This window comes from Globicephala melas, chromosome 3 (assembly GCF_963455315.2).
Source record: "Globicephala melas chromosome 3, mGloMel1.2, whole genome shotgun sequence".
Taxonomy (NCBI): Eukaryota; Metazoa; Chordata; class Mammalia; order Artiodactyla; family Delphinidae; genus Globicephala; species Globicephala melas.
The window spans coordinates 115939767-115965625 of NC_083316.1; the positions used below are offsets into that span (position 1 = coordinate 115939767).

At 42.4% G+C, this 25859-nt stretch overlaps 1 protein-coding gene across 2 annotated transcripts; it reads right to left on the reverse strand.

Moving 5' to 3' along the window:
* On the reverse strand, nt 1–25120 carry DNAJC18 (DnaJ heat shock protein family (Hsp40) member C18). 2 transcript variants are annotated; one of them, XM_030869459.2, is made up of 8 exons: nt 24998–25120; nt 23146–23332; nt 17521–17666; nt 13251–13436; nt 12061–12170; nt 10936–11045; nt 8034–8206; nt 1–3356 (listed from the first exon to the last, which is right to left on the reverse strand). In XM_030869459.2, exons 1-8 carry the CDS (start codon nt 25035–25037, stop codon nt 3232–3234), a joined length of 1077 nt encoding a protein of 358 aa, XP_030725319.1. In that variant the 5' UTR covers nt 25038–25120; the 3' UTR covers nt 1–3231. The 2 variants fall into 2 exon arrangements, with proteins under 2 accessions (XP_030725319.1, XP_060152261.1); XM_060296278.1 differs by having other exon boundaries at nt 24962–25089.
* Nucleotides 25121–25859: the final 739 nt, after the last annotated feature.

The window sequence follows — 25859 nt, forward strand, 5'->3', positions numbered from 1 at the left end:
TTCTTTTTATATAAAACCATTTAATTTATTTCTGTTAAAATACACTCAATCCAGATGTAATGGATCAGGTGACCAGATTTTTCAGGATTCTTACTCCACCAGGAGCTGATTCCATCTGTGTCAAACCTGGCTCTGGTCACAGAACATTCACATCTTTAATTCCAAATACTGAATGTGATGCAAAAGATGTAATCAATATGTAACACACAGGTATATAGTTACTTGGTGGTCACTGCACGAGGTTATCAACAATGCAGGCTCAAAAAATAAGATGTATAATAAGTTGGTCCTTTCCAAAAATAAATATATTAGGACACTAAGCTTATACCTTAAAGGAATCCAAAATAAATACTAATTAAGCGCTAGCTCCTGTGAGGAACAGTGCATGCAGACAATGAACCCGCGTGTGTGGCTATTCGTAACAGAAAGCTCTGGAATCCCAACAGTGCCTCCTCACAAAGCCAGTCCTGAGTGTGAGGATGTAAATGAGAGTAACACATAGCTTGGCTAGGCTGCTGGATTCCACGTTCCAGTGGGGTTTGGAGTTCGGCGTAATTTCTAATAGTTTCCAACAGAAAGAACAGCAATGGCATTTTCTTGCTGGACACTTCTCCCAAGCTGTGAGGCCTGGAGCTGATCAAGGAAGTTCAGAAGTCTTCTAGTTTGAGCAGATGAACCCCAGGGTTGCTAATCTGGGGACACGGATTCCTTTAAACTGCAGTGCCCCTTGTGATGAGAAGGGTTTTCATCCCACCTTCCTCACTGTTGATCATTTAGTGCAGAGGGCACTTCCATTCTTACAAGAGCTTCGCCTTCTGCTCGAGCCTCAAGCCCTATTTCTTAGCCCCACTCCCATCACGCATCTCCAGTCTGCATTTGTGCTCACAGAAATAGTCTAGAGTTGCATGCCAAGTTCTGAGAGCAAGAATACGCCATGCCTAGAGAGTTTATATATAATAAAAACTTTCCAAATGATGTAGGCAAGAGGAAAATGCTTATTTTACCACCATGCAGACAACCCATCTAAAATGCAACCCAGGAAATTATAGTTTAACAATATTCTGGACAGTACCAAATAGATTAAACTATCCTTCAACCCAAAGCAAATACCATTCCCTTCAGGAAAACCAGATGTGAGTGTTGCAGTCTATTAGGTAATAAATAAAACAGTACCATCAGTGCTATAAAAACAGACAACAGACCTGACATTTAATGAAGTGAGTTAGTATTGCCTCTATTTAGTATCATCACAGATAACTCATCTCTGCCATGAAATCCAGGTGTGACTACACTATTCACGGGCATCTAGAGCAGAGTCTTGTACCTTGTTAAGTCAGTTTAATTAGGGCCCATTTTCTAGCAGAGATTGGGGTTGGGGACAGGGGAGCTTTGATTTTTGTGTGTACAGGAAAACAACTTTCTATAGCTCATTTGGCCCACAGGCACATTTTACCATGTAAATCCCTTCAGTCACTCAGAGGGGATCAAGGAAGCCCCCCAAAACCCAGGAGGATAGACTTCATTGGGTGACAAAATCTGACTATCTCTGGAGCTGCTCTCCCTCCCTACAGCTGAGTAGGTGCCCCTACCAGCCACCAAAGTCCCACTCTTTACCTCTGGACTCATCTCCTGACCCTGTGGGATGCCCACACGTGGGACAATACTAGATACATCTGCCTAAATCACGGCTATGCATCTGAAACGAGAAACTCTACTTTGGAAACAAGTTTTAACGTAGACTCTCCTTCCAACAGGAACTTTTCTTCCATCCCGAAGAAAACATGGAGTGTAGACTACATTTACCTACTGATCCTTCCAGGTTCAGATTCATGATATAATCTGGGCAGCTCAATCCTGGTAGCTCACCTCCACAGGAAGGCCCAGAACCACACAGTCCAGGCAACAACTTCCGTCCTCCTTGTCACCAGTGGGAAGAGCTGCCTGTTTTTGTTTTGTACACAGAAGTGGTGTAGAGAGGTGTCCTGAGCGGATATAGCACTGCCATAGAAAGGATACAGGATCCCAGGGTGGGGGGAGGAGCATCCTTGGGAAAGATTCTGCTTTAACCAATATGGCTAGAATTACCTGAGCAATGGGGATGATCACACACTTCCTACTTGATAGTCGGCCTACCATCTAGCTCTGTCACAACAAGTTGTGTGACCCAGTTCAACCATGCATCCTCTCTGGGCCAATGTTCTCATTCCATACCAGGCACTCAACAAATGTTGACTACATGAAAAAGCATCTCCTATCACAAACTACAGGGCACTGGGTTAAACAAAGTGACTGCTGGGGCCAACGCCAGACCCCCATAGCCTCAGACTGAGGGTCTTTGCCTCCTATCTCTAGGCTTGAGCAAACAGCCCAGCTGGCTGGCAGTGCCTCCTCTTAGGTCTGACCACTGTACCTCTGTGGGGTGTAGGGACTCAGCTCAAGTGTGATGCTGCAAGGGGAAATGTCAAAAAGAACATTCTCTGAGTTCTGTGATGGACTAGGGAACCTGCACTGAGCAGCTGAGACTTAGTCTTGCATTTTACCTTCACCCCTGGCCCCTGCTTCCATGTCCATTGAACTGTTTCACTCAATAACTTAATTTCTGGGCTCTCTACAAGAGAGAGGGTTAAGGAAGTAAAAGAAACTCAAATTAGGCAGTTTGCTAATGCTAGTAACTCTGAACAGAGATTAGACAAATAGAAAACTGTGGACTAAAACAGTTTACATTTCTCCACATTTCCCTTAGAAAATGGAAAGTTGAGTTGTTCCAACAGCTGAATCTGGTGGGGAGACGATGACTCTAATGAAGGGAGAGGTATAATTCTCAGTGCACATTGTAAACAACCAATATTAAGCTGCTTTGGCTAAGCCTAGGAATGACTGGCTATTGAGACTTCACTGAAGGGAAGAAGAAAGAAAATATGAATCTGCTCTGGGGTGCCCTGAACTACCTTTCTAGAGGCAGGGTAGGCGCAGAGCAGGGGGCTGAATCTAATGCTTTGCCATTAATTCAATTTAGATGACCTGCTCCTGGCCCCCAGAGCCAATCCCCGGGAAGGAGTCTGTGATGACAAGTCTGGCTCCATGCTGAAGCACCTCCAACCCTGCCCACCAAACAAAGTTAGCAAATTGTAAAATGTTCATCATTTCCTAATTTTGTATTATACAGTGGAATTAGGAACATAAACAGTAACACGTAGCAAAACCCCGAGCCTGCATAGGACTACCATCCTCTCAGCCACCTCTGCGTAGGCCAATCAGTTTGGAAAGTTTTTCACAGTTTTCAAGTTTCAGTGACTCTGCCTTCTGTTTCAATCGTTCATCTCTGTATAATCCTGCCAAATTGGTCAACTCTGACTCTGAAAGATAAAAGAGGTAACAATTCATGAAGAAAGTTGAGCTCCTCTGTTTCACTTCAATACTTCTGGAAGCAAAGCTCCTTTTACTTTAATGCTTTTTCTTTCAATTAAACTTAAGAAACACTCATTTACTCAAGAAACACGTATCAGGCAGCTACGCTACACCAGGTGCTGAGGATTAAGGGACACCTGTGATCCTGAAGTCCAACAGTATCTGTGCTCTATTACAAAAGCACTGGACTTAGTTCTTATCAATAGAACATTTGGCACCAGACTTAGGAAACCTGCACGCGTGCGGTAAGAGGAGACCCTGTTTCAGGGCTTTCCTACGAATGGTATTCAGATGGCAGTTGGGAGAGAATGGAGTCCAATCGCCTGTTCCTGTCATCTGAAACAAAGACAGCTGCTTCATCCTTCCCTCTGCATTGCTGGATCATAACTCATATATGCGGACCGACACAGAGCCCTCCACCGGCAGGCACGCTTCTATAGAAGGCCAGGTTGCTGGCGGCGTTCTTCATTCCCTCACCACATGTGGGGCCCCTAACTCAAAGGCCAAAGGCTGCTGGGCTCTTTTAAAAGTGAAATCATCTGGATCCGGTGACCTCTGTCTCCTCGAAGAAACGTATTTCATTTTCTCTTCATGGTGGAGAAAGTCATTCTATTTTTAACCAGAATATAATCTCTGCTGTCCTCCCGGACTCAACAGTGGTTTGGCTGCCTCTCTTTTTTATTCTTTTGTATAGTTTCAGAGACATTCGTAGGAAGGAATACCTGAAAAGCAACTCCAGAGACGTGTTGTGTATTAACATGATGGCATGCTTCGAGGGCCTGCGTGGCTTCTGAAAGCCTCAAATAGCAGGCAGCTACTCAATGTTTAAAGGACCACACTTGTGAAAATGCTATTTTAATCATTCTGAAATATGTCTATCCATTCTTAGTCATCTTGCTGACAGATTTTGTTTTTCTTGGTGGAACAAGAGGCACCTGTCTGATTAATCAGCAAACTGCCTGGAAACAGGACTTAATAGCTAGCCAGAGGGAACAATGCGCAGTGGTTTCTGAATAAGTCTCTATCAACCAAAATACAGGCATTTCTGCTCACAATGGTTCTGTTCACACCAAGTAAGGCCCAAAGTGCAGATTAAGTGCAGGACTCCAGGGTGAGGGGTGGGTATGCATGAAAACCCACCCTCTGTGATGGGGGTTCAGAGGTTGAGCCCTGGCCCAGCAGTTGCTTGGCAAACAGGGGGTCTCCTAGGCTCTAGAACAATGTGCTCTCACCCCGCGGCGTGGGGCCTGCAGTGCGCGCCAGCCAGAGCTTGCCCCCCACACAGGCATCCTCGCAGGTGACGTGGCTTCATGGCGGATCATACACTGCACCCAAATGAAAGCCCTCTGCTCCTTCGTTCTGCCCAGAGCTAGGCACTGACTCCATTTGTCTGGCTTCTTTGGCATGTGGGAAACCTGTTCAAGAGGGCTCTGTGAAATCAGGCTGTCCCTTTGGTCCTCTGAGTCACAGTTACACCAGTACATAGAGCAGATCCTATGGCTTTGCTTTTCCTTGAAACGATTTCCTTAGGTTTTTTGTTACTGACCTTATCCAAATGTCTCATTGCCTGAAATCTCATTCCAGAAAACATTAAGGGCTAGTGATTCTTACTGTTTTATACACTGACAACCACTGTAATAAGCTGATGAAAGAGAACTGCACATATATGAATGCTTTTCTCAAAACATGACGTTGCTTTTTTAAAGTTCATTGAAACCAGTTTTCAATGCTCCAGAGATTGAGAGCAATGACCTTGCTCTAGAGCAATGACCTTGCACAAGGGCAGTGTTTCAAGGAACTATGTCCCACACCCCCATGATCATGCTTGGAGAAACTTCTCTCCAAACTGCCAGTGAATCCTTTTGCACTTCAATGAACAAAAGGTCAACTCAATGAATATGTTACTTTTCACAAGTTCTGTTAATATTCAATAACTTCTAAGAAAAAACAAAATCTTTGGCAGGGGCAGGATCAAGAGAACATCTTTTCTTCTCTGCAAAATGTTTCCCGTGCCCTGAATGCCAGTGTAATAGATGGACAGAGCATTGCACCTTCAAGGTAAGCTGACTCAGGCAAATTGCCAAGAGAGGCAAGTCCCAAAGCCTCTCTCAAAAACACTCTGCATGCATGGGCTTCCCTGGTGGCGCAGTGGTTGAGAGTCTGCCTGCCGATGCAGGGGACGCGGGTTCGTGCCCCAGTCCGCGAAGATCCCACATGCCTCAGAGCAGCTGGGCCCGTGAGCCATGACCGCTGAGCCTGCGCGTCCAGGGCCTGTGCTCCGCAACGGGAGAGGCCACAACAGTGAGAGGCCCGCATACAGCAAAAAAACAAAAAACAAAAAACTCTGCATGACAGCCCAGATCAGAGTCCTGACAGCTGGAAGACCCTGACAGATCCCAACGACCATCATGATCCAGCCTCATAAGACAGTGCTGCATCCAGTCAAGCAAGGCCAAGCAAGGTCTGGATTCGGTCAGGATCCAAACACTTACTATATGCCAGACACCATGCTAAGCGTTATACTCATACCATCTTCTATAATCCATACAACCTCCTTGGGAGGAAGAAAGCAGAGAAAAGAAATTAACAAAAGATTTTAAAAGACAGTGGCTAACTTTGCTAAAAACAGTTTCCATTAGGTATTTTGCCAAGAGTGAACTTTGTTCTCAAGCGGGTTTATTTTTACAACCTCCATGTGCTAAATTTAACCATGCTGGCTGCACTTGCTGCTGGATCCGGAGGGCAGATGCTGCTTGTTCTCAAATGGCACTTGGGTTGTGTGGAGGCTCCGGATGGCCACCATCCTTAAATGCCAGAAATAGATTTTTAAGGGGTGTGTGCTGATAACCCCCGGGTTGGAACTTGTGGGTACACGCATCATGCTCACCCACTGGATCTGTTTATACCTGGAGAGTGCCAAAGCCCTGAAAGTAGGCCTCATGAGGATGGCGACAAAAGCCTAGAAGCCACCTTAGGTGTAATCCTTACCATGAGCCCTCTGCATAATTTCAAAACCCTCTCAGAGTCTAAAATAATGGAGACTCTTAGGACATACACTGTGGCCTTCACCTGATTTGGATCCACGTTTATAATGCCTTTAAGTGTAAGGCCTCTATCTTGCTCCAAAATTCTTTCCTGATTTTTGAAACTTGCAAAACCTAGTTTAACAGTGGGTAGGGGTACTTCCTGACCCCTCAGTTTTTTCAATAAAAAAGCAACTTCCTCCTCCTGCTGAATTCCCCCTTACATCCAAGTCATTGCCTACCAAGCTCCTAATGCACCTGAGAGGTCAGGTGGGCTCTGCCCTACAGGAGTAGACGGCAGAGATAAGGTCCCTCAGGGGCAGGGTTAGGACACTGGCCCTGCTCAGTGATTCCTAGTCCTCAGCAGTTTCACTGTCTTCCAGTCCTGAGAATCCTCTCTTCAAAAGACATTTGTGGAGCATCTGTTCTGAAGCAAAGACTGTGCCAAGGGCCTGGGACACAAAATTAGTAAGACATGGTTTTTGCCCTCAGAGAGCCCAGAGTCCAGCAGGGAGACTGTCATGTACCTACAGAACATGTTAACATGGTGAGGGTGGCACTGTCTTAGCAGGATGAGCAAAGTGCTTTAAAAACACAGAGGAAGGAGAGACTAACTTGGGGTGGAGTTGGGATGCATGATGGGTCAGCGAGGGCTTAGCAGCACTGTGACTGAGGATCTAAATTTATCAGGCACTGTTAGATGTTTAACAATACCCAGTGACAGACAAGGTTTTAAAAAATGAGTTAGTTTGCTTTTTAAAAATTAACCAAAGCCAAGTTTTATAAGATACAATTACTAATGGATATGTGTGTGTGTGTGTGTGTGTGTGTGTGTGTGTGTGTGTGTGTGTGTGTGTGTGTGTGTGTGTGTGTGTGTGTGTGTGTGTGTGTGTGTGTGTGTGTGTGTGTGTGTGTGTGTACTCCCCATGAACACTCACTGGGTTTGGAAGCCAACACTGTCACCCCCATTGTCTCCAGGGAAACAGTGTGGAAGGCCTGCTCCTGGGAGAGTCGCTTTTATTCTGTGTGGCCACAGCTGATTGGAGGGGAAGAGAAGGGGCACCGAACTCAATAACAACAACCTATAAAACTTTGGTTAGGTTGGATCAATCAGATTTCCCTCTGGGAAATGTGAAATTAGGAAACCATGGACCAAACCAGCGAGCTACTTAAACAGGAAACTTGTGATGTAGAAAGGGGCCAATGACTTGTGGGGTTGGGGAAGTTGGGAGAGTGAATAGGAGGGTAGCAACCAAAATAAGCCATGGCAAATTAAGGCTGTGAAGGAGGAGAGCTTGAAAAAGCAAAGAAGTTGGCAGAGAGAGGAGAGAGGGCAGATAGGCAGAGAGATGTAGAGACTCAGAGACAGACAGACAGATAGGCAACTAGTACTGCCGAAGTTCCTAAGATTTCCCAGTCCTGGCCACATGTATCCTGTCAATAAACTTCCCTTTTTTGGTAATATCCTGAATGGGCCTCTGTCCTATCCCTGTTCACGTAAACATGAGTAGCTCAAACAAGGAGAGAGAAGGGATCAGGAAGCTTGGGATGCCTCAGGTTGGAAGCATGGCACCAGCTGAAGCCCCTTTTAGAGCATCTTACTTTGTTGTTTCTCCTTCCAACAACTTGTCTGGATGTAATCAATGTAATCCTTTTCTATCGTCTTCTCCAGGTCACGCAGAGATGCTCCTCTGTAGGCCTTGTCAAAGTTTCTATCCACAAAGTAAGGCACCTGTAGGTTCTGGGTTTCTCTAGAAATGGTGTAGCCCAAGGTCCTGAAACAAGGAGAGAGAGGCTCAGGTACGCTTGTGATACTTGGCAGTATCACTTTTAGCACTGGCCTCACAGAGATCATTCACACAATCACCTCTTCATGGGGCAGATGCAGATATCATTTTCTAATACATCTAACATTTATTATTGCCCAAGCAAAGCAGTAAGTGTAATGTCATCATTGTTGCTATTATGTGAGCATATTAAATGGATTCAGTCTCCACATATTTATTTCCTTAAAGGATTCACCTCCCTCTCTTCTCTCTCTCTTTTTTTTTTTTTTTTGCGGTACACGGGCCTCTCACTGCTGTGGCCTCTCCCATTGCGGAGCGCAGGCTCAGAGGCCATGGCTCACGGGTCCAGCCGCTCCGCGGCATGTGGGAACCTCCCGGACCAGGGCACGAACCCATGTCCCCTGCATCGGCAGGCAGACTCTCAACCACTGCGCCACCAGGGAAGCCCTCTCTCTCTTTTTAAATTTAAAACATATATCATGAAGGTTTGTCTTACATAATTATGAAATGATTACCACAATAGGTTCAGCTAACATTCATCTTCTCATATAGATACAATAAAAAGAAAAGAAAGAAGACAAGAATAAAGGAAAAAAAACCTTTCTCCTTGTGATGAGAACTCTCAGGATTTACTTTCTTAACTTTCCTATCATTTCCTATCATACAGCAGCGTTACTACTGTAACACTGTGTTGTACCTGACATACCTTGTACTTACTTAACTTATAACTGTTAGTTTGTACCTTTGACCATCTTCCTTCAATTCCCCTTCCCTCTCTCCTCCACCTTCGGTAACCAGAAGTCTGATCTCTTTTTCTGAGTTTGTTTTTTTTTTTTTTTTTTTTAGATTCCACATATAAGTGAGATCATACAGTATTTGTCTTTCTCTGACTTATTTCGCTTAGCATAATGCCTTCAAGGTCCCTCAATATTGTCACAAATGGTAGGGTTTCTTCATTTTTTATGGCTGAATAATACTCCATAGTGTGTGTGTGTGTGTGTGTGTTCAGGTTGTCTCCATGTCTTGGCTACTGTAAATAATGCTGCTGTGAATATGGGGGTGCAGCTATCTGGATTGACCTCTCTTAGACTGCTTTCTGTGTTAAAAGTAGAATGCTGAATGCTTAAAAAACAATTTGTATATTGTATAGGACCTAGCATGGCACCTGGCGCAGAGTGGCTATTGGTAAATGTTGGATGAATGAAATGATTGTTACTATAAACTATTTAAAAATAACCAGACAGCTTATACCAACTTAGTTCTAATTTTTAGGACATGATAAAAAGTACTTTACACATAGCCATTAGGTGAGAACTGCAAAAACTAAGACAAAATATTTCAATGATACCTCCAGCCTAACTCTCAGTGGGTCTAAGATATCCAAAGGTGTCTGGTGCTCAGAAACTTTAACAGGTCTGGGTTAATTGAAGTCTAACCATAAGAAAGTACAGAAGGGAGTTCAAATTCAAGTTAAAACAATGTGATGGCAATGTGCAAAATCCAAGCTGATTTTGTCCAAATTGGACAAAATCCATCTTAAAGGAGTTATATTTGACCTTTTCCTAGCCTTTTCCTTTGATCTCTCAACTTATGGATCTTGCTGGATGTCTAAGAGCCATGACTGCTCTTGCCTCCCTCTGGGAAGCTGTTATCAGGGTAGCTTCCTGTCTGTCCCACTGGCCTGACAAGAAAGGAGGTAGCAGTAGCATATGGAGAAATATGGGAAGTCAGGAAATAAGAGGGAATCAGGCCATTGTGTCCTGACAGCAATAACCTCTCTCTGAGTCTCAGCTTTCCTCTCTATAAAATGAAGATATTGATATAGAATGATAGTCTTTAGTCTACAGTGATCACCAACAAGAGCTCTTCCTGTTAGGTACGGTTCCATGGAGTCCACATTTTGAAAGGTTTTTGTCTGCTAAACTATAATAGTAATGACTCATTTCCCATTATTAATTAAAAAAAATAATCCAGTGATTCTCAGACTTTAGTATGGACCAGAATTATCTGGAGGGCTTGTTAAAACTCATATTGCTGGTTCTCACCCCTAGAGTTTCTGATTCAGTAGATATGGAGTAAGGCCTAAGAGTCTGCATTTCTAACAGGTTGGCAAGTTAATGCTGATGATGCTGGTCTAGGGATCAAATTAAGAACTGATTTAACTGAAATAATTAATTGAAGAAATTAAAAAATTCCTATCAGAGCTCAAATTTTCCATGCAATACAAACTTTATAATGATTTCTATATTTTTAGCAAAAGCAAAGAAATGAGATACTATGGTTTGACTGTATAGCCTTATGAATAAATGTACTATTCTTGCAATTTCTTAAATTGGAAATAATCACTAGATCTTAGTTACTATGTTCTCAGACTCACAGGGGTCCAGCGATACTATCACAAGCTCAGTAAGGTCCTTTTAAACTCTAAAGTGGAATGTTAAGGATTTAATCTGAACCTGGAGTTCGTCTATTAATCCTTCAGAAACCAGCCATTGCTATTGGGCAGCTGACCAGATGATGTCGCTGTAGAACAAAACAATCCAGGTCCTGAGTGCCTCGGAAACTGCCTAAAGAACAATATTTTTGAGTCTCTGCATTATTACTATCCAGCTGTTCCTTTAAACACAAAATCAGTGTTTTCTACAACAAAAGGTGAAATGGAATGTTAGTAATGTACCAGCTTGTTGTTAAGAAATATTTATAAAGATTTGACTTACGATTTATAGAATAGACTATATGGGGGATTAGCAGCTAGCAGCTGAGTAATCACAGATATAATCACAATCACCAGAACTGGAAGTAACTGAATAAATGCAGAATATGTAGTCTGAAAAAGAAAAAGCATTTGGTGTAAGTGCTCTTCATCAATATAAAGCTTATTGAAAAGAGAACAGTTTTCCCAAAGAAAATATGAATTACTGATGTACTGCACATAGCCCAAGGCTTTTCTGGGAAGGTTGTACTTTCTGCTGAGAGGTACCAAACAGCCCCATTCTGTCTGCTGAAAAGGCTGAACAAGGCCCACCTACAATCTGGATTGACACTCAGTAATCCTTCTGCAGCCCCCTTTTCTAAGACCAATGAAGCAGACACCTGTGCGGGAGCTTGCCCAGACTGTGACTCTCATGAGGTCATGTTATTATGCAACTCTGTTGCCTTGGCCTCAGCTGAACGGACTGTGGGACATCTTGGGGACATCAAACCGTAGCAGGGATGATCACATTCTCCCTCCTAAGCGTCTGGGATTGAGATTCATCACCATTCACTGCTAGGCAGTCACTTGAAGAAAGGACACATACTCTCAGGCACTGTAGACTGGACATTTGCAAGGGGAAGCAGAAAAGCCAGGCTGCTTAGAGAGAACAAAACAGATGCAGGCAGGCAGGAAAACAGGAGACAGTCTGGCCCCAAGAGTCATGGAGAGCACAGCTGCATGGGGGCCTGACAGCACCCCAGTTCCTGGTTCCCATCTGACATAAGGCCCAGCAAGCTTCCTGCCCTTAAGCTTCATAAGACTCCCTTGATCTCTTACTTTAAACCCCCTTTAGTATTGAATATTTTGAAGGGGGTTCCTATTCTCTGCAGTCAAGAAAATGTTTTACAAGACAGCCCCATAGGTGAACAGATTTCCAGGGACAGTCACCAAAGAATGGATGGGGGAGGAGGTACCATTCTGGCTTATTTGGGCCAATTATCCAGCTCTTCTTGCCAGGCTTCTGCTTTCCTAAAGCACATTTTAGCAACATATCTCAAGTTGAACTTCAAAAACCTGATCATACTACATAAAGGTCAGCTCAGTACAAGTGTTTATGGGCAGCTCTTGTCCTGTCCTCCCCAGGTACCTGAGGCTTATCTTCTTCCTCTTCCTTCCGTGTCTGCATCCTCTCGTGTCGGTGCCGCCGGTGGTAATAGTGGGAGTCATCTGTCACGTTTGAAAACATATGAATGTTTCCTGGAAAAGAAAGAAAAATACTTAGTATGCATTATGGCAAACACCCCTTCCTTGCCTTTTCCAAGGTCCTTGCTTCCAACTAGGTTCTCTGAGGGTAGAGTATTGTCCCATTTTACTCAGTAGAAAAATACAACAGTAGGTATGTCAAGTGAACCAGCTGGAAATGGGACATGCTTAGCTCTCTCGCCCTTATTTAAATAATCCTTTGTAACCAGTGAGTGAGAGAACCCCAAGAGGCTAAGAAAGAAAGCACTTGGGCCACGAATCCTGTCTGACATGCTCACGTCTGCCTCCTTGCCCAATATCAGATTATGTCACTAGTATCTTTAATAGCACCTAACAAAATTCAATTTACTTGGGCTTCCCTGGTGGCTCAGTGGTTGAGAGTCCGCCTGCCGATGCAGGGGACACGGGTTCGTGCCCCGGTCCAGGAAGATCCCACATGCCGCGGAGCGGCTGGGCCTGTGAGCCATGGCCGCTGAGCCTGCGCGTCCGGAGCCTGTGCTCCGCAACAGGAGAGGCCACAACAGTGAGAGGCCCGCGTACCACAAAAAAAAAAAAAAAAAAATTCAATTTACTTCCCAGGCATTTAATTAACCCAACTTCCAACTCTCTGGGGGTACTTTTCTAACCTTTACCTTTATATAAATGCTATTTTGCAATAATGATAATATAGGCATTGCTTCTAATTTATAAAACACTTAAAAAAATATCCAATCCTCACAGCAGCCTTGTGAAGTTGGTATTATCAACCCCATTTTTAGGTAAGGAAACAAGATCAGATGGACTAAGTCAAAATCATGCATAGTTGGATGGTGGAGACATGCCTTCAACCCCAGATTATCTGATTCCAAAGTTTGCTGTTGCCACCATACCACAGTCCCTCTATTCAGATCCTCAAACAGATCCTCAAAATATATATGAATTTTTTTTTTTTGGCCACGCCGAGCAGCATGTGGGATCTTAGTTCCCCAGCCAAGGATCGAACCTGCACCCCCTGCAGTGGAAGCATGGAGTCTTAACCACTGAACTGCCAGGAAGTCCCTATGACTTCTTAAACAATAATTTTGGGATACTAACCTGTAGGAAAATGTCCTCCAAAGAAGACGTTGAACAGCTCTTCTGGAGTGATGTCGGCTTCAAAGTCCCTGTAATAATTATAAGGTCTGGCTCGAGGGGTAGTGAAAGTCACCTGTTCATCTCCATATTCATCATAGCGGAGTCTCTTGTCAGGATTGCTCAGGACTGCAAAGGCATTTCCTATTGCTGCAACAAAAACAAAAAGCATCTGAGTACATAGTCTTTGCTGTAGCTGAGGGTGATCATAGTAGTAGCAACGAAGAGCCCGGAGTTGATTGGTGCTGGACAACTTCACAGTGACCCAAGGAGAGGTGCTTGGGCCTAGAAAGTTCACCAAAGTGCTTGCCCTTGAAATCTTCCATGGTCTAGTCTGATAAGCCTGAAACAACACTGGACTCAAGATGAACTAAGAAGTACTGTTCTCCGTCATCAAAAATGTGTTATTTCACTTGAGAGCAGTAGTTTATGGTTGGAAACAGCTCCTACATAAGTAGTGGTATTCTAACATGAAGTCACATACAATCTCCTGAATAAAATAATCAGTAAAAATCCTCCTGCTTGGCTAAAAGCAAAGTCCTCACTCCTCAGTCTTATTTCAGTTTACTTTTTTTTTTTTGGCTGTGTTGGGTCTTCGTTGCTGCGAGCGGGGGCTATTCTTCATTGGGGTGCATGGGCTTCTCATTGCAGTGGCTTCTCTTATTGTGGAGCACAGGCTCGAGGCACGCGGACTCAGTAGTTGTGGCACATGGGCTTACTTGCTCCGCAGCATGTGGGGTCTTCCCGGACCAGGGATTGAACCTGTGTCCCCTGCATTGGCAGGTGGATTCTTAACCACTGTGCCTTCAGGGAAGTCCCTCAGCCTACTTTTTTTTTTTTTTTTAACATCTTTATTGGGGTATAATTACTTTACAATGGTGTGTTAGTTTCTCCTTTATAACAAAGTGAATCAGTTATACATATACATATGTTCCCATATCTCTTCCCTCTTGCGTCTTCCTCCCTCCCACCCTCCCTATCCCACCCCTCCAGGCGGTCACAAAGCACCGAGCCAATATCCCTGTGCCATGCGGCTGCTTCCCACTAGCTATCTACTTTACTACGTTTGTTAGTGTGTATATGTCCATGACTCTCTCTCGCTCCGTCACAGCTCACCCTTCCCCCTCCCCATAACCTCAAGTCCATTCTCCAGTAGGTCTACGTCTTTATTCCTGCCTTACCCCTAGGTTCTTCATGACATTTTTTTTCCTTAAATTCCATATATATGTGTTAGCATACTGTATTTGTCTTTTTCTTTCTGACTTACTTCACTGTGTATGACAGACTCTAGGTCTATCCACCTCATTACAAATAGTTCAATTTCGTTTCTTTTTATGGCTGAGTAATATTCCATTGTATATATGTGCCACATCTTCTTTATCCATTCATCCGATGATGGGCACTTAGGTTGTTTCCATCTCCGGGCTATTGTAAATAGAGCTGCGATGAACATTTTGGTACATGACTCTTTTTGAATTTCGGTTTTCTCAGGGTATATGCCCAGTAGTGGGATTGCTGGGTCATATGGTAGTTCTATTTGTAGTTTTTTAAGGAACCTCCATACTGTTCTCCTCAGCCTACTTTTAAAAATGGTCTTTAGGGCTTCCCTGGTGGCGCAGTGGTTGAGAGTCCGCCTGCCGATACAGGGAACACGGGTTCATGCCCCGGTCCGGGAAGATCCCCACATGCCGCAGAGCGGCTGGGCCCGTGAGCCATGGTCGCTGGGCCTGCGCGTCCGGAGCCAGTGCTCCGCAACGGGAGAGGCCACAACAGTGAGAGGCCTGCATACCGCAAAAAAAAAAAAAAGCAAACAAAAACAAACAAACAAAAATGGTCTTTAGAAATTAAGAAATGTATCTCCAGGGAATTCCCTGGCTGTCCAGTGGTTAGGACTCTGTGCTTTCACTGTCGAGGGCCTGGGTTCAATCCCTGGTCAGGGAACAACAACAACAACAGAAAAGTATCTCCAACGTCTCAAAGAGGGATCAAAGACTGAATAGATTACATATGCATACCATCACTTCTCCTCCCTATGCACAAATGTGCAAGCTTTTCCCAATTTCATTTAAACATACAATCAGTACCAACAATCAAAGAAATCTTGAAAACAAATTTTAAGACATTCCTACCCGCCTACCTTTAATTCAGTCAACACTATCAGAAACATAGTCAGAAAGAGCATTTCCTTATGATTCTTCTAGCTAGGGAATTGTATTAAATATTTATAGCAAGGGCTTCCCTGGTGGCGCAGTGGTTGAGAGTCCGCCTGCCGATGCAGGGGACACGAGTTCGTGCCCCGGTCTGGGAAGATCCCACATGCTGCGGAGCGGCTGGGCCCGTGAGCCATGGCCGCTGAGCCTGCGCGTCCCAAGCCTGTGCTCCGCAATGGGAGAGGCCACAACAGTGAGAGGTCCGCATACCGCAAAAAAAAAAAATTTATAGCAATAAAACTGCTAAGCAGAAAAAACAAACAGAAAAGCCTAAACAGAGTTGCTTAAACATTCACATCCCTTGAAATCTGGCAGATTTCTCAGAGAAATGGCATTAGTCTGTGAGGTACCTTACATGAAGGTGTGAGGAAATTGTGGGTTATCTGTTTCCTTGTAGAAACTGTGGGGAGAACTAGATTCACAATGGCACATCAACAAGGGTAGCCTGCCCGCTGAGGTAAAAGCTGACTTTAAAAAATGTCTCAGATCTATCATTTTTTTACTTTTTCTTTTGAAAAATTTCAAATCTCCAGAAAAGACGAAAAAATAGTATAATAAAAACCTTTACATTTATTCATCAATTGTTAGCATTTTACCACATTGCTTTCCTCAACTCTCTACACATACACATATAATATGTATTCATTTTTTTTGCTGAACCATTTGAAAGTAGGCTGCAGATATAATGACACTTCACCCCTAAATATTTTAGCTATGTCTCCGGAGAAGAAAGATATTCTCCTACATGATCACAACATCATATCATAGCTAAGAAATTAACATCAATTCATTATCACCCAGTGAATCCATGCAAGGTTCATGAGTTACATTTGGTTTCATGTATCTTTAGTTACTTTTAATCTAGAACAGTCTCCCCACCTTTTTTGTTTTTCATTATATTGAATTTTTTTAAGAGTAGTTCAGTGTTCTTTGTAGAATGTCCCATATTTTGATTGCTTCTTTATTAGATTCAGGTCAAACATTCTGGCAAGAATACCACACGGTATTACAACATGTAATGTTAGGTTGTTCTAGTATTGGTGATGATAAGTTGGATCACTTGGTTAAAGTGGTGACAGCTAGCTATCTCCGTTATAAAGGAAAATTTCCCCTGTGTAATCAATAAGTATTCTGTGGGTGATTATTTGACAGTATGTGAACATCCTATGCAACAACAACCTATCACCCAATAGTTTCGGCATCCATTGATAATCCTTGCCTTAATCAATGACATTCCTGAGGGTGAAGCTCTTAAGTAAGATTTTTATTTATGTGTTGGATCCAAAATATTTTTTAAGAATATATCACTGGGGCTTCCCTGGTGGCGCAGTGGTTGAGCGTCCACCGATGCAGGGGACATGGGTTCGTGCCACGGTCCGGGAAGATCCCACATGCCGCGGAGCGGCTGGGCCCGTGAGCCATGGCCACTGAGCCTGCGCGTCCGGAGCCTGTGCTCCGCAACGGGAGAGGCCACAACAGTGAGAGGCCTGTGTACCGCAAAAAAAAAAAAGAATATATCACTAAAAGTATCACGGAAATCAATGGAAAAAAGATTCGATCTATAACCATGTTTTTGCTCTTTACAAAGCTGTATAAAGCTTTTTCATACATGTTAATAACAGGTTTCATGAACAAATATTTTGATGGTCAAAGAAGTTTGGAAATGCTGTCTAGGTCCTACTTGCAAGCGGCCACCAACCTATAAGTTCCACAAGAGGAATCATATCTGTTTTACTCACCATGGCACCTGGCACATAGATCTTCAATAAAGATTTGCTGAATCAAGGAATGAAAGGTTCCAAAAGGTGTCACAGAGAAACCAAATATTTTTTCCAAAAGAAATTAAAGTAAGTGAATGAGGACAGGAGAGAGCTATGCTAACAATAACTATCTAAGAGGTGTGGCAGGAAAAAACAAAACCCTGCTTGTGGCCTTATAAAACAATTACAGGGGAGGCTGAAAACAACTTGCTGTGACCAAACAACATAAGAAGGGCAGAATTAAGCATTAGTTTAGGATCAGACCTTTGAAAGCATCTGTTGCTCCAGGAGCACAGTTCTTGTCAGGATGAAATTTCAGGGCGAGTTTTCGGTAAGCTTTCTTAAGCTCTTCATCACTGGCATTTCGTGAAACCCCCAGAATTTCATAGTAATTTCTGCATTTCTTGATCCTACGAATATAAATCAGAAATATTTTTTGGTATGTCTACAAAGGCCCCTTTTGTACAATTAACTGCAAAATAGTAAATCAATCCTCTCTCCAATCTGTGAGCCCCAAAACAAACCTAAAAGAAAACTGGTGAACATGTTAATGAAACATACAATTCACTAACAATGTCCTCCTCCCAGTGAGAGCTTAATTCCTTTCCATTTATGTAAAAAACATATTTTTTTTTTACATAAAGTAAAGTATTTTTACATCTAATATTTTTACATCTAATTTTTTTTACATCTAATATTTTTTTCTTTCTATATCCCTGCAAGTGGATAGAACAAGTATACTAACCCTTATAATACTAAGGCCCAAGCTAAGTCCTCAGAGTTGAACCACTGGACAGCAAAGTCAGAAGAAATACCCTAACCATCCTTTTTTTTTTTTTTTTAATCTACCTTTTTTTCTCCTTATGGCTATCTGTTTAAACATTGTTTTAAAAAGTTAATATATTCACATGGTAGAAGAAAAATATCCAATAGTACTAAACTATATACAGTGAAAAATCTTCCTGCTTCCCCATTCCCTGTCCTCCAATCTCCTACCCTAAGAATAACCACAGTTAGAAGTTTTCTGTGGGGCATTCCCTGGTTGCCTAGTAGTTAGGGTTCTGGGCTTTCACTGCCATGGCCCAGGTTCAATCCGTGGTCAGGGAACTGAGACCCTACAAGCTGTGTGGCACAGGAAAAAAAAAAAAAAAGTTTTCTCTGATTCCTATGTACAGAGAGAGTACCTGTATAGAGACTTCCCCATTTTTTTTTTACATAAATGGAAGTATATTATAATCACCCTTCTATATCTCATTTTTTTTAAACTAACAATTTATCTTGGGAATTGATCCATAACTTATATAGATGAAAAGTACAGGGATAACAGTTTAGACCACCAGAGTGTTGGTTCTGAACTTTCTGATCTAAGAAGTCTTTTATAAAATGATATAATGGCATGTTATACAGCCTCTCAAAAATTCCACTGTATAATCATGAAGGAATGAGAGTGAAAAAGGCAAATAATATGTTTGTATTATCATGAAGATAGTTTTAAACTTGCAGACCCCTCCCCAAAAGGGTCTTGGGGTTCCCAAACCACACCTTGAGAGCGGGTGGACTACAGCATGAACTCTGGAGTAAAAACGCCTTGGTTGGCATCTGATCTTGCTGTGGACTTAACTCTGTGCCTTTGTGTTATCTTCTGAAATGGGCTGATAATTACACCTATATTTCACAGCTGTTATAATTAAATGAAGTATTCATTAAAATGCTTGATAGCATCTGACATGACATAAATATTGGCTATTATTACAAATCTACCACATTCTACAGATGGTCAACAGGCACTTGAAAAGATGCTCAACATTGCTAATTATTAGAGAAATGCAAATCAAAACTACAATGAGGTATCACCTCACACTGGTCAGAATGGCCATCATCAAAAAGTCTACAAATAGTAAATGCTGGCAAGGGTGTGGAGAAAAGAAACCCTCCTACACTGTTGGTGGGAATGTACATTGGTGCAGCCACTATGGAGAACAGTATGGAGGTTCCTTAAAAAACTAAAAATAGAACTACCATATGATCCTGCAATCCCACTCCTGGGCATACATCTGGAAAAGATGAAAACTCTAATCTGAAAAGACACATGCATCCCAATGTTCAAAGCAGCACTATTTACAATAGCCAAGACATGGAAGCAACCTAAGTGTTCATCGACAGATGAATGGATACAGAAGATGCAGTATATATATACAATGGAATATTACTCAGCCATTAAAAAGGAATGAAATGCCATTTGCAGCAACATGGATGGACATACAGATTATCATACTAAGTGAAGTCAGACAAAGACAAATAAGATATGATGTCACTTATATGTGGAATCTAAAAAAATAACACAGATGAACTTATTTACCAAACAGATACAGACTCACAGACATAGAAAACAAATTTATGGTTACTAAAGGGGAAAGCAGGGGTGGGGGTGGAGAGGAGGGGGATAAATTAAATCAGGAGTTTATAATTAACAGATACACACTACTTTATATAAAATAGATAAACAACAAGGTCCTACTGTATAGCACAGGGAACTATACTAGTATCTTGTAATAACCTACAGTGGAAAAGAATCTGGAAAAGAATATATATATATTCAGTTACATATAACACTGCTGCACACCAGAAACTAACACAACATTGTAAATCAACTATATACTTTAAAATAAAAACCTACCACATTCTTTTAAAAAGCTGCATATTCTTGCATTTTATGGATGTATGTACATTCCCTACTGATGGGCATTTAAAGTATCTCCATTTTTTTGCTACCACACAATTCAGTTAGGCAGGCAGAGACCCAGAGCCTTGTTGAAGAGTTCATAGTAAGTCAGTAACACAGTTGGGACTATAATGCAGGGTCTGGAATGTCGGTCAGGGCCCTTCCCCAAGAGCTGCCCGTGAGGATCCTATGGATTCCCCACCCTAGTTTCTGATCCCTCCTTCCATGGCAGATCCTCCCCTGCCTTTCTCTTTCCCTCTCTCCCTTATCAGATATATAATTTGAAAATATTTTTTCCTGTTTTGTGGGTTGATTTTTCACATTCTTGATGGTATCTTTTGAAGTACAAAAGTTTTTAATTTTGATGAAGTCCAATTTGCCTATTTTTTCTTTTATCCCTTGGGCTTTGGGTGTCAACAAGAAATCATTGCCTAATCCATATGTCACAAAGCTTTACATTTGTTTTCTTCTAAGACTTTTATGGTTTTAGCTCTTACATTTAGGTCTTCGAATTAATTTTTGTATTTGTGTGAGGAAGGGGTCCAAGTTCATTTTTTCGCATGTGGATATCCAGTTGTCGCAACAACATTTGTTGAAGACTAGTCTTTCCCCCATTAAATTGTCTTGGCACTCTTGTCAAAAACCAATTAACCATAAATATAAGCGTTTATCTCTGGAGTCTCAATTCTATTCCATTGATCTACATGCCTATCCTATGCTGGTGCACACTGTCTTCATTACTGAAGCTTTGTAGTAGGTTTTGAAATTGGGAAGTGTGAGTCTTCCAACTTTGTACTTCTTTTTCAAGACTGTTTTGGCTACTCTGGGTCCTTTGCATTTTCATATGAATTTTAGGATCAGGTTGTCAATTTCTGCAAAAAAGGGTAGCAGGGAATTTGATAGGTAGCAGGGAATTTTAATTTGTGTTAAATCTGTAGATCAATTTGAGGACTATTACCATATTACCAATATTAAGCCTTCCAATTCATGAATACAGGCAATCTTCCCATTTATTTAGGTCATCTTTAATTTCTTTTAATAAAGTTTGTCGTTTACAATGTAAAATCTTACATTTCTCTCATTAAATTTATTCCTAAGCATTTTATTCTTTTTGATGCTGTTATAAATGAAATTGTTTTCATTTTCAGATTGTTCATTCTTAGCATATAGAAAAATAATAATTTTTGTACATTGATCTTATACTGAACTTTACTGAAGTAATTTATTAGTCCTAATAGTTAGTTTGTGTGTGTGTGGGTATTGCTTAAAATTTTCTATACTAGATCATATAATTTGTGAATATACTTTTATTTCTTCTTTCCAATTTGAATGGCTTCTATTTCTTTTCTTTTCTTTTTTTTTTTTTACTTCTTTTTGCTTAACTGCCCTGGCTTGAACTCCTAGCACAATGTTGAATAGAAGTGGCTAGAATCTTGTTCCTGTCCTGTTCTTGATCTTGGAAAGCATCAAATTACTCACCATTAAGTATGATGTTAGCTGTGGATTTTTTTTTTTAATTTAAGGAGGTTTTTTTTTAAAAAAATTCTATTTATTTGGCTGTGCCAGGTCTTAGTTGAGGCATGCAGGATCTTCATTGTGGTATGCAGGATCTTTAGTTGCAGCATGCAGGATCGAGTTCCCTGACCAGGGATCGAACTTGGCTCCCTGCATTGGGAGTGCAGAGTCTTAACCACTGGACTACCAGGGAAGTCCCAGCTGTGGATTTTTTGAAGATGACCTTTATCAGGTTGAGGAAGTTCCCCTCTATTCTTGGTGTGTTGAATACTGTTATCATGAAAGAGTGCAGGGTTTTGTCAAAAGCTTTTTCTGCACCTATTGAAACAATCATGTGACTTTTGTCTTTTATTCTATTAATATGGTGTATTACATTTTTTGATTTTCATGTGTTAAACAACCTTGGATTCCTAGGATAAATCTCACTTGGTCAAGATATATAATCATTTTTATATGTTGCAGAAATCTGTATCCATCTTGTGATGACTTTGTCTGTTTTTGGTTACAGGGTAATAATACTGGTCTCATAGAATGACTTGGGAAGAATTCCCTTCTTTGGTATTTTCTAAAATAGTTAATGAAGGATTAGTTAATTTGTCTTCAGACATTTGGTAGAATTCACCAGTGAAGTCACCTGGGCCTGGGCTTTTCTTTTGGGAAATCGAATTTAACCATTTCATTCAAGTTATCTAATTTGTTGACATATAATTGTTCACAGTATTCTCTTACATAATCATTATTTTGTAAGATTGGTAGTGATATCCCCTATTTTACTCCTGATTTTAGTTATTTGAGTCTTCTCCCTTTTTTTGCTTGGTCAGTCTAGCTAAAAGTTTGTCAATTTTGTTGATATTTTCAAAAAACCAACTTTTGGTTTTGTAGAACTCTATTGTTTTGCTATCCTCTATTTCATTTACTTCCACTCTATATTATTTCCTTCATTCTGCTTGTTTGAACTTAGTTTGTTCTTCTTTTTTTAGAAGATTAGGTTATTGATTTGAGATTTTTTAAAAAAATATAAACATTTATAGCTATAAATTTCCTTCTAAGTATTGCCTTAGCTGCATCCTATATGTTTTGGTATGTTGTATTTTCATTTTTTTAATTAATTTTTATTGGAGTGTAGTTGCTTTATAAGTGTTTTCATTTTCATTCATCTCAAAGTATTTTCTAATTTTCCTTGTGATTTCTTCTGTGACCTATTTGTTATTTAGGAATATGTTAATTTTCACATATGTGTGAATTACCCAAATTTTCTTCTGTTGTCAATTTCAAAGAACATACAGTGTTTGATTTTAATCCTTTTAAATTTATTAAGGCTTGTTTTATGGCCTAACGTATGGTCTATCCCGGATGATGTTCCATGTATACTTGAGAAGAATGTGCGTTCTACTGTTGTTGGGTAGAATGTTGTACAGGTGTCTGTTATGTCAAGCTCATTTCCCCTGTCTCTCTTACAGTAGAAGCAGGGCAGTTACTTCAGATTATACCCTAACACTCCACTTCCACCTAGCCTTGCCTCTGAGGTCAAGAAGCTATTGTGCTTCAATAACAGTAATAAAAATAATAATAGCAGTCAATACTTACATAACACATCATCTGTGCCAGGCACTGTACATAAAATCACTCATTTAATCCCACCACAGGCTCACCTTTGTACTCCAAGCAGCTGCTCCTCAGTATAAGTGGCACTCCCCTCACCCTGTCGGGTCTGATTCCACTCATGCTCAGACTTCTTTTCCTTTTGTGCCTTCCTGCAGTTACAGCAACCACAGGGGTCATGACTTTCAGGAGGTCTGTCTTCTGGGTATTTGTTTCTTCTAACTGCATCAATGTAAGCTGCAAAGCAACGCACCTCCATGAGGCTTCAGTCTGACCTGCAAATCAACTTTGCTACTGGCCTTAGCTATCTGGGAGGCTGCCTGTAGGCAAATGAGTGTGAGGCCCAGGTTACTGACATCATGCTGACTTCTAAACACCCATACAAAGCTGAAGAAACATCTTCCTTGAGAAAACAATACAGAGGCAACCATGAAAAACTTTTAATGCCAGAAACATGAAGCATAATAATGTCCACCATACCTATAGTCATCAGTCAGCAAATAATCTTCACTCAGAGCCAGTAAAGGGGCTCAAGAGGCATCTGCCCAATACCTTGGCTTTAGGGCAGCACAGGGGAAGCCTATTTCTCTGTGGTCCATGGTCAGAAGTGAATTGATCATAACACATTATTTTTTGTCACAATGCCTCCCACCACTAAGATTTAAAGTAGAAATGAGTTCAATTTTTTAACTGACAGTTATAAAACTAATATGTACAATACATTTGGCTAGATAGATCAAGGAGATATATGCATAAGACCTAATCCTGACCACAAGGAGGATATAGTTTAAAGGAGAGGATTTAATTAATCATAATGCCTGCAGAGTACAAAGAGGGCCATAGCAATATAGTCAAAGAAGGCAGAGTACTCGTGTCCTGTATGGAGGATCTGGGTAAGATTTAAAAAACCCTTTTTCCTGCTTAACATCTCTTACTGACTACCCACTACTCGGTGTCCAAATTTCTTATCATGGGCCCAGCCTGTCTCTCCAGCCTCAAATCTCAACACAATTTCCTTTGTAGTCTATGCTCTAGCCACACCAAACTCCCTTCAGACCATCAATGCTTTCTCTTTTCTCTGTGCCTTTGCACATGCTGTTCCCTCTGCCTGCAAAACTATTCTCTAAGTAGGTCTGGCTAACTCCAACGCATCCTTCATGTCATCATACGTAACACTTTCTTCATGAGGCCTCTGACACCCAGGCCACGCTGAGTGCCTAGTCAGTATGCCCCTCAAACCTACGACCTTGCTGTGTAGCCCAGGACATTCTGGCCCTGTTTTGTAACTGACTGTTTACCTGTCAAACTTCCTTAGTAGACTTAGAGTTCTGTGGGCTACGGGGCCCATGTCTGTCAAATCCCGCTGCAGGATCAGCATAATGCAGAGTACATAATAGGCACTGCCTCAGTACTCTTTGCCTGACTGTAGGATGGAAAAAGCTGGCCCATCCGTCCTGATGCTGGATGCAGGGACAAGACCAAACCCAGGCCGAGGGTCAGGCAGCCCAGTTTGGAGGCGAGGATAAGGACCGGGTAAGCAAGCTGCGGGAAACCGCGTCACCCCGCTGACCCCGGCGCAGGCGGGCCTGACAGCTGCAGGCCCTGGGCGGGGCACGGGCCGGGGCGGGGCTGGGGGTCGGAGGCAACAAGTCGTCACGGGTGACTCTGGGTACCCGGCCGGGTCCTCAGCTTGAGCCAGCGCTCCTAGTTTCCGGATCCCAGCCCCCTGCCCTGGGAGGTCTCCCTCCTCACCAGGAACCCTACTCAGGCCCAGCATCTTCTCATAGACCTCCATCCTTCATCTCAGGCCCAGGATCTCAGCCCCTTCAGGCGCCGTCAGGAGCCCCATCCCTGATTTCAACTGACCCTGCCCTGTCCCACGCTCCGGCCAGGACCTGATACCTTCCGTCCAGCGCTCCCCGCTGCCCAGCGTCGCTGCCATACCGCTTCCCAGTCAGCAGGTCTGCCGAGCCTCCCCCGCGCCCGAGGCTGAAAGGGAAGGGGGCGCCAAAAAGCGCGGGGCATGCTGGTCATTGTAGTCCAATCCATAGTAGCTGAGGGTCATTGGACTACAATTCCCAGCAGGGATCGCGCCAGGAGTCGCAGATGCAGTGGTGTGAAGGGGCGCGACCCTTGCTGCCAGTTGACTGCTTTATGGCTAGCGGCTCACAGTTTGCACCTGCGGCCACGGCGGGCCGCGCTTTTCCTCATTTGTACAGTGGGGATAGTGGCTTTGGCCCCGCCTAACACTTCGGACGTTCAGGGAGACGCAATGAGATCCATCCTGGGAAAGGCATTGCAAACTATGGGCTAGAGGGTGGCATTATGACTATTTTTATCCTTAGGGATGTCCTTTTTAAATATAGCTGATGCCTGTTCTGTGCAAAGTGTATGTTCGGTCCTGGACAGGTTTTGGTGATGTCGAACCTAACCCTAGGGAGAACCAAGAAAATAAGAAAGTGAGAGATATATGTGGTTAGAGGGCGTTTCCTCTGGCATAGCTTCATTAGAGGGACCGAATAGGAGTCAGGGGTAGAGAAAGAAGAAAAAGGCAGGTATTGGAGCTGGCATTATATCCCCTATCTTTGCTGTTCCTTATCCTTCATTCATCCCATCCTACTCCAGGGCCCCTCCGAGACTTTTCTCCTCTCCTCCACCCCATTCGTTTCCTTGGCCCATTCCCTTCTTTTCTGAAGGACCAGGCCCTAGGAGATTAGTAAAAAGGAAATGAAGAAATATTCCTGCTTTTCCCCACCCAGGTTTG